The sequence below is a fragment of the Rana temporaria genome, chromosome 1 (genome assembly GCF_905171775.1).
Source record: "Rana temporaria chromosome 1, aRanTem1.1, whole genome shotgun sequence".
In the NCBI taxonomy this organism is placed as follows: domain Eukaryota; kingdom Metazoa; phylum Chordata; class Amphibia; order Anura; family Ranidae; genus Rana; species Rana temporaria.
This window is the reverse complement of record NC_053489.1, coordinates 235,361,855-235,371,094: the sequence shown is the minus strand read 5'-3', so window position 1 is coordinate 235,371,094 and position 9,240 is coordinate 235,361,855. Positions and strand designations below refer to the sequence as shown.

The window sequence follows — 9,240 nt, the reverse complement described above, 5'->3', positions numbered from 1 at the left end:
CACAGTGGGGCTGCAGCTCTCCATCCCCTCCTCTGTGATGGAGAAGGATTTTAACTCGATTCTGCCCTTTTAAAAAGGGGTGTAGGGAAGAAAAGACTGCAGATAAAACAAGTAAAACTATGTAGGAGGATTTGTTTCATCGCTGTGCATCACCTGAGGCTGTTTACGTCACTTGGTATATAAGAGGGGTCACAACCACTTTAAACTCTATTCTCTTTTACAACAAAACAAACAGATATATGCTAAAAAATAAAGACATAAGGAATGTAAACAACTGGGGGATTGCATAGCTCAGATATCACATCCACTTACATCAAACAAATCCAAAAACGGCTGCTATATTCTTTGGAATGATACAGTCTAAACCTGGATACACGGCTATTCATATAGGTAATACTGTTTAAAGTAGTCTACACAAGTAGAAGTAAAGAAACTCTTCTGTCATAGAACAATCCAAAGCAGATATAAGGGGCAACTTAAATAAAAAAACATTTGGATAAAGAGTACAGTGGTGCGTGTCCCACTTTTTTTCTGAAGGCCTTCAATGCCCATTTCTCTGGTCCTTGTACTGTGCTTTGAACACATATTCTAAGATTAACTGCTTATTTTTGATAACAATTACAATTGTCTGCCTTCCTACAAAAATAACAAAAGAGGGGACACAAAAGAAAGCTTTCCAGGTTATTTGCTGCAATAAACCAAGACAGGCAATATTCTTTTTACTTTACCCTAAATGTCTATTTTACCACTGGTTGGTACAAGACCTCCAATTAAAAATTGTACAAGCCCAAATCCAAAGAAGATGGCAAGTTGTGCAAAATCTGCATAAAAACAGAATACAATGATTTGCAAATCTCATTAACCTTTATTTTAGGCGCTATAAAAAAAATAAAATGTAGAAAACATTAAATGTTGTTTCATCTCTTCCTTGCCCGTACCACTTTGCCAGCTTTGTGTTGTCCAGTCTCAACCTTTATGAGACGTGTTGCTGCCATTAATTTCAAAATGACCTTTTTTTTCTTAAACTGGCACATTTTCACAATTTAAACATTCAATATGCTTTCTGTTTTCTATTGTAAATAAAAGATGGTTTTATAAGATTTGCAAATTGTTGCATTGTTTTTATGTAGAACTTAAAGCGGAAGAAAATCCTCCTATTGAAAGATTGGACCAGGTAATGATATGGTGGCGGCTGCTAGTACCGCCTAGACTAATAACAATCACCCAGAAAAAGGAGAGTATTTTGATGGACTTTCTCGGTACTGATGACAAAATATTAGTTAAGTAAAAATTATTTATTATACATAAAATGGTATAATAAATAATTTTTACTTAACTAATTGTTTGTCATCAGTACCGAGAAAGTCCATCAAAATACTCTCCTTTTTCTGGGTGATTGTTATTGGTCTAGGCGGTAATAACAGCCGCCACCATATCATTACCTGGTCCAATCTTTCTATATGTTATTTGGATGATGGTACGTTTAATATTATTAAGCATCCCTACTTGAGGCTACACTCAAAATTTGCCAAAATCCTCCTATTGTTTTCAGCCAAGGAAACTGCCATCTTGGCCACCGTTTAATCTTCAACTGCCATGATGCTGCACATGCGATCAGTTATGACATCAGCCATTGGATGGTTTACAGTTTGGTTGAAAGCACAACAAATGTGACGGCAGGCCGGGAATGTACCTTTTTTGAAACTGTTAAATCTATGGGTTTACTTCTGCTTTAAACAGCATCCCACTTTTTTGGACATTGGAGTTGCATAATAACACTTCTGTGCAAACTGAATTTATCTTCATACGGTCATGCTGTCTATATTAGCCAATACAATTAAATGCTGTCAGTGCAGGTTAGAAAATGAAAGCGGCCAGCTGCCAGATACTTGAATCTGTATCTGTATATGAAGCGTGGATGTTTTAAAAAATATATATATAAAAAAAAAAAAAAAAAAAAAAAAAAGGACCTTTCTACGCAATGAGTCCATTCTAGGGTGTACTAAGGTGCCATAACTGTAGCCTAATCAATATTTTCTATAAAAATAAAAAAAAGATTGTTAGAGATTTGGTGTGTTAACTTACTGGCTTCCTATTTACCTGCAGATTTTTAGCTACAAAATTCACAAATTTGAAGCATGATGTCATGCTCCTTCCACAGCTAATCAGTAAGCAAGATTATATTTATACTCTTCCACAGAAATCTTAAGGCCCAAGTTAAGTAAAAAAATAAATAAATCAGCACAAGGGATATTACTTACTCCAAGGAGTCCTTTGTACTGCTGGCTCATGCTTTCCTTGAAATCTTCATCCTCTAACCACCCTCCAAATGTCCAGTGCAGCAGGGGGTAATGGAAAAGAGGGAGCTATAACGGGCACTCAAGAGTGCCCGACTGTGCCCACCCTTTCCATGCACCTTGTCCATTTACAGAAGCCATAGCATCTCTTCTGAATGGAGGCCCAGCAGATGATTGTGGTTTTGGAGCCTGGACCGCCAACAGGGGACCCAAAGAAGGCGACTGCTCTGTGCAAAATCATTGTACAAAGTAGGCAAGTATAACAGATTTGTTATTTTAAGAAAAAAAAAAATGCTTTCCTTTAAGCTCCATTCACACATAAGTGTTTTGAATCGCGGGTAGGATTCATGTGGCACCGCCACAATTCTGTCCGCAATTTCAAAACTGTTAAAATGTCAAATCGCACATGAGCATGTTTAGGTGCCATTGAAATGAATGACACCTGAAAAAGCGGTACGATTCTGCCACGATTGTCACCCTGCAATGGCGCAAACCAAATCGTGCGACTTGTCTTGCCCCAAAAAGTTATGGAACTTTTTTAGGGGACATGTGTCAATTGCTGCAGAGTCGCACTGCGTTTTAAGGTGCCATTGAAATGAATGGCAGCTGAACACGCTGATGTGCGAATCAACATTTTAACAGCGCGTTTTGCAATTGCAGGCAGAATCAAAATGCCTATGTTTGAACGGAGCCTTACAAATACTTTAAGACATGGCAAAGATTGATATGGCTGCCACGTGTGAAGTGAGCACAGATCTGGAGCAATAAGAAATGAGCTTCTGGGTTGGATTGTACAGATAATGCAACAAGACATTATTTGCCGTGGGGCTAGAGTGGTGCTCACTGAAGAGGGGAGCCCAAGCATTCACTCAGCTCAGGCAATGTCTGCCAATATTATCAATGCAGGAGAACAGCTCAGGAATGCCTGGCCATGAAACTCCCAAGCCTAAAGTTAACAACACCACATTTCCATTTAAAAATGCTGAAAGTACAGAAAAAGTACAAAATACCTGCTGATCTTTCAGAATTAAAATAAGCTCCTAACTTCCTGTATTAGGTAGCAACACAGTGGGGTCGATTTACTAAAGGCAAAAAGACTGTGCACTCTGCAAAATCAGTTGCTACAGAGCTTAGTAAATGAGGAAAAATTTCACTTTGCAAAGAATACCCAATCATGTGCAAGAAATTTTTTTTATTTTTTTTTGCTTGTATATCATTGGATTATGGAAGTCAGCAGAGCTTCTGTTCAGTTACCAAGCTCTGGAGCAACTGCACTTCCACAGTGCACAGTCTATTTTCCTTTAGTAAATCAACCCCAATGTCTCTGCTGCAGCAAGCAGTTTTGTCAGCTCTTTCCAGTCCTCATTTTCTGGACTACAGAACACCTCCCCCACTGCTCATCTCCATGCTTGGAATATCAGCAGAGAGACAGCTGTCAGCTCAAACAAGAAGTTAAAGCAGAGCTCCGCCGTTAAAAAAAAGAAAATTAAAAGCCAGCAGCTACAAATATTGCAGCTGCTGACTTTTAATATATGGACACTTACCTGTCCTGGAGTCCATTGATGTCTGCAGCAGAAGACGAGCAATCTGCCCCCACCACCATCCACGGTGAGGGAATCAGGAAGTGAAGCCTTCCGGCTTCACTGCCCGATTCCCTACGGCGAATGCGCGAGTTGCGCAGCACCGTCTTCACTAGTACCTGCTGTTTCTCAAAACACAATGGCAGGGGCGGGAAGTGACGCACTACCTGCATAATACCTGCAGAGAGGACTCCTGGAAGTGGGTGCAAATACTTGTCTTAGACAGGTATCTGCACCCCCCTCCCCCCGAAAGGTGTCAAATGTGACACCGGAGGGGGGGAGGGTTCCGATGAGCAGAAGTTCCACTTTAGGGTGGAGCTTCGCTTTAAGAGCTTCCTGAATTTTTTGCACGATCAACAGATATTTTGTTGTATTTGCACCCAGACATACATTTTAAGCAAAATATATGAATAAAGCACGAGTGCTAAAAAAAAAAAAAAAAAAAAAAAAAAAGGGGGAGTTCAAGGTGTTTGTGTGAACAAGTCAAAGTCAACATCTCTACATTGAATAGTGAAGTTTCATGTAACTTTAAATACAATACAGATATTTTAATAGTCAGTAATGCATTTCTGTTAAATACTACATACTGTATTTATAACAAGGTCTTTACCAAAGGAATTTGGAACCACAGGATTCGGTCATCAAGTTTAGTGCTCTGCATATTGGAGTGTCATTGTAAAATATCACACTAGAGCCACAGAAGTAGGGTACAGTAAATGTGAAGTGCTTGTATCTTCAAATATACACATAGCCCTTGTGTTTCTCCACGAGTTTTTGTGGATCTCAAACCGAAATTAAATACAAAAATTGTACCATTTCTTGGCAGTAACTATAAAATAAAAAACATAATACAAAATTAAGAAACAAAAAAGTAAATATTTCTCGGCGATATTTATCTTTTTTGTACAGCTAGCATTGAAAGCAACATGTACAGTAACTGGTGTCCCGCAGACCTGTGCCTCACCTTTTGTACAATAAAAAGTAACAATGGCTATAGTAAGTAAACATTAAAAGAAAAAAAACATCATCTTTTATCAGTCTCAGTCATGGATGAGTTTGTGGATTCCGTTCGAACGGATATAGTTTCTGTTGTTCCTGAGGATGATGGCGTTTCTGTGCAGACACTGTGATCTCTAAAACTGGTGCTCTTATAGTCGATCTTTGGGAAAATATCTGCATCACACGACAGGTCATCGCATGAAAAATTTAAACTTCCTAGTTTGGCAAGAGAGTGAGATCTCTTCAGAGGGGAAGAAAGAGTAAGACCTGCCAAGCGCATCCTCATTTCAATCTCTTGAGTCCTCTGTTTGACAAGTCCTGGTTTGCCACGTACGCTGTGAATGCTGTCACTGCTTGAACTCCGGGTGAGATTGGAACTAATAGAAGAGGACGTTGGTGTATAGCAAATGGTCTTTAGAAAGTCTTTTGTAAAACTACTCAATAAATCCATTTTACAAAAGCTAGGAGTAGAAGTTTTAAAAACAAAACCCTCCGATACATCAGCCACTTCTAGTTTTTGAAAACTATTTATTTGCTCTTTATTAGGCTTACCAGACTCTAATTGTCCCTCACTATCTTTGTAGCCACTGGAATCTGTTTTGTCTAGGGGACATTCTTTAATCACAGCAGAGCTTTCACTCCTCAGCCGTTCCAGTTCTTTGGTATGTTTTCTGACCAACCCAGCTTTTTGTAGCTGAATAATGGATTCCTGGTGCTGCATTAAATAGCTATGCATGCCAGGCTTTTCCAAATCTCTGCTAAAAAATAAATACTTAAAATCCTTAGCATGTTTGGAATCCCTTTTAGAACCAAGGTTTTCAAAAGAACCTACATGGCCAAACACATCCTTTAATTCAACTGAATTGTTAAAGCTCTTAGCAGTTTTTGAAGGAGATGCAAGAAAGTCTTGCGAGTCTGTTTCTATCTGCGTTCCTTTAGAAAAAGTGTGTCCATGCATCCGGTTTAATACCATTGAAGTCATATGCTGCAGAAGTGCTGGCTGACTGCACACGGTTGGGGTTTCCGTAGACTCCAGCTGCTGAGGTTCTTCATATGCATCAGAAGCCATGGCGGTTGATGGGTACATACAGTCTGTACACGAAGGATATCGAGGTTTAACTTTGCTTAGGATTCCAAAAATGGCATCCTCCTAGAGTATAAAGAGATGCATTAGAATGCTGATTAGAAGCAGTAAAACAAGTTACAATGACACAAAAAGGAGCATAAAATATGAATAAAGTAAAAGATATGCACGTCAAAGTATTTTAGAGAGATGCCACCTTCATTCCCTGAACAAATTCAGGTTCTGGATATTAGCAGCTTGATGTATTATGGATATCAGTAGCTAAATATGAATCGATAGGTCTGAACCACAGGTCTCTGCTATATAAAAGGATACAATTGTCAAAAAAGTCACAATTACAATATGGCAACATTCACTTTAAAAGAGAAGTAATGACTTTAACTACTTCAGCCCCAAAGGATAAGGCGGCCACATGACCGGGCCACTTTTTGCGATTTCCGCACTGCGTCGCTTTAACTGACAATTGTGCAGTCGTTTTTTTCCCCACAAATAGAGCTTTCTTTTGGTGGTAGTATTTGATCATCTCTACGATTACATTTTTTTGTGCTATAAACAAAAATAGAGCGTCAATTTTGAAAAAATTCTATATTTTTTAAATTTTTCCCCTCTAATAAATAGCCCCCAAATATATATATATATATATATATATATATATATATATATATATATATATATATATATATATTTTTAAAAAAGCGTTTATTGAGTGGTTTGCACAAAAGTTATAGCATTTTCCAAAAGAGGGGATAGTTGTATTAATATTTTTCTTTTTACTAGTAATGGCAGCGATCATCGATTTTTATCGTGACTGCGGCATTATGGCCAACACATCGGACACCTTTGACGCCATTTTGGGACCATTTACATTTATACAGAGATCAGTGCTATAAAAATGCACCGATTACTGTATAAATGTGACTGGCAGTGAAGGGATTAACCACCAGGGGGCTAGGAAGGGGTGTCCTAGGTAGTGATTCTAACTGTTAGGGGGCGTGGCTACGAGTGACACGTCACTGGTTGTCTGCTCCCTCTCATGGGGAGAAACGATCAGTGTCACTAGACAGAACGGGGAGATGCTTGTTTACACTTGCCTCTCCCCATTCTGCAGCTCTGTGAGCCGATCGTGGGACACCGGCGGACAGAGTCTGGGGGTCCCGCAGGCACGGACACGAGCATGCTGCTGGCGGCGTGCACCCACGCAGCGGGAAATATACGTCACTTTGCCCAGCCGTGCCATTCTGCTGACGTTTATCGGCGTGAGCCGGTCGTTAACCGGTTAAAAAATAAAAAATTATACTCACCTAGGTGGAGCATCTGTCCCCTCCTGACTCTGCAGTGAGAGCTGAGTGATCAAACACCACTGATCCCTCAGTTCTCCTCCTCCACTTTGAGCAGGGTAGTGACTGTCAGTCTCTGGCTCTCTGCTCTGCCCCTCCAGTGCTCACTGGAGCCCTGCGCTGTGAAGGGGGCTGGCTCAGGCTTTCAGGCAGATCGCCAAGAGGCTGAGCCCAGATGCCGATCCAGGGTTCTGGGTGGATCCTGACCATATGGTAGTGATCTTTTCAGAGCCTGGACCAGCTGAATGAAGTCAACCGACAGCAGACGTTAGCCCGCTGTCAGCTGAAAATGGATCACAGGAGAAGTATAGCCAAAAAAGCTTTGGCTATACTTCACCTTTAAAATAACTTTTTATGTGACTTTAAAATGTTGGCACATGTAAAAGTTCTTAATTTATTCAAAATATATAATTCAATAAAATAAATAAAATGTGTGCATATATAATGTATTATGGTATACATTCCCTTTAAAGCCTCAAAGAAGATAGAACAGACTCAATTTAGCTGTAATCAAGTATCTCCTGCAGGCAGCTGGATTCCTAGAAACTCCTGCAGGGATGCCCAGTCCTCTTCCTGCTGAGCTTTCCAGGGCTGCAAAGGTTAAATCTTCGGATCTTCTGGCTGAATTCAATAGAAAAGGCTCTCAGTATGTACCCGCCCCCTCCTCTACTCTCAAAATAGAGGAGAGCAGGATGTATGACAGAATTTCTCCTCTATTCAAAGGATGGCGTTACATGCAGCGAAAGCAATGAAAGAAATGTTCTCATTGGTGGAGGGGGCAGGTTTCCCATTTTTTACCTCAGCCAGGAGACCTAAAACTATAAGTCGCTATATGTAATTGCAGCAGTAAAAGTTTGAAGTCAGGAAGAGTGTTGGCATCTCTGCAGTGAAGATTTCACCAGTATCCAGTTGTTGGACATATATTTTCCTATAAACAACACAAGGTGGGAGTTTAACCACTTGCCGACCAGCCGCCGCAGTTTTACTGTTCTACTGTTATGCTGCATCGTTTCGCCCCTGTGGCCACCAGGGGCGCGATGACCGCCGAGCAACCGCGATTGCTCGTGACATAGCGAGAACCGGGATCTGTGTGTATAAACACACAGATCCCGGTTCTCTGAGGGGAGAAGAGACTGATCGTATGTTCATACAAAGTATGAACACCGATCTCTCTCTTCCCCTAGCAAGTCCCATCCCCCCTACAGTTAGAACACAGAGCGGGAACACAGTTATCCCCTTATCGCCCCCTAGTGTTAATCCCTTACCTGTCACATGAAACAGTGCATTTTTATAGCACCGATCGCAGTAAAATTGTCAATGGTCCCAAAAATGTGATAAAAGTGACCAATCTGTCCGCCATAATGTCACAGTCACGATTAAAATAAATAAATAAATAAATAAATAAATCGCAGATTGCCACCATTACTAGTAAAAAAAAAAAATAATAATAAAAATGCCATAAATCTATCCCCTATTTTGTAGACGCTATAACTTTTGCGCAAACCAATCAATATACGTTATTGCGATTTTTTTTTACCAATAATATGTAGAAGAATACATATCGGCCTAAACTGAGGAAACATTTTTTTTTTTTTTAAATGGGATATTTATTATAGCAAAAAGTAAAAGATTTTGTGTTTTTTTAAAAATTGACGCTGTTCTTTTGTTTATAGAGCAAAAAATAAAAACCACAGAGGTGATTAAATACCACCGATAGAAAGCTCCATTTGTGGGGGGAAAAAAGGTGCAAATTTTGTTTGGGTACAGCGTCGCACGACCGCGCAATTGTCAGTTAAAGCGACGCAGTGCCAAAAATTGTACAAGGTGCTCTGGTCAGGAAGGGGGTAAAATCTTCCGGGGCTGAAGCGATTAACATGCAAAACACCAAAGTAGTATGTTAAAATCCAAGGTATCACGAATGCTAAAATGAGAATAGAAAAAGC

General features: G+C 39.9%; 1 protein-coding gene across 1 annotated transcript in view; it reads right to left on the bottom strand.

Annotated features, from left to right (window-relative positions):
* Positions 1-4,400: 4,400 nt before the first annotated feature.
* SSH1 (slingshot protein phosphatase 1) overlaps positions 4,401-9,240 on the bottom strand; it is a 136,370-nt gene continuing 131,530 nt past the window's right edge. The window contains exon 15 of the mRNA XM_040351888.1: positions 4,401-6,026. Within this exon, the coding sequence (XP_040207822.1) occupies positions 4,902-6,026 (1,125 nt within the window). The 3' untranslated portion in view covers positions 4,401-4,901. The remainder of the gene's footprint in view (positions 6,027-9,240) is intronic.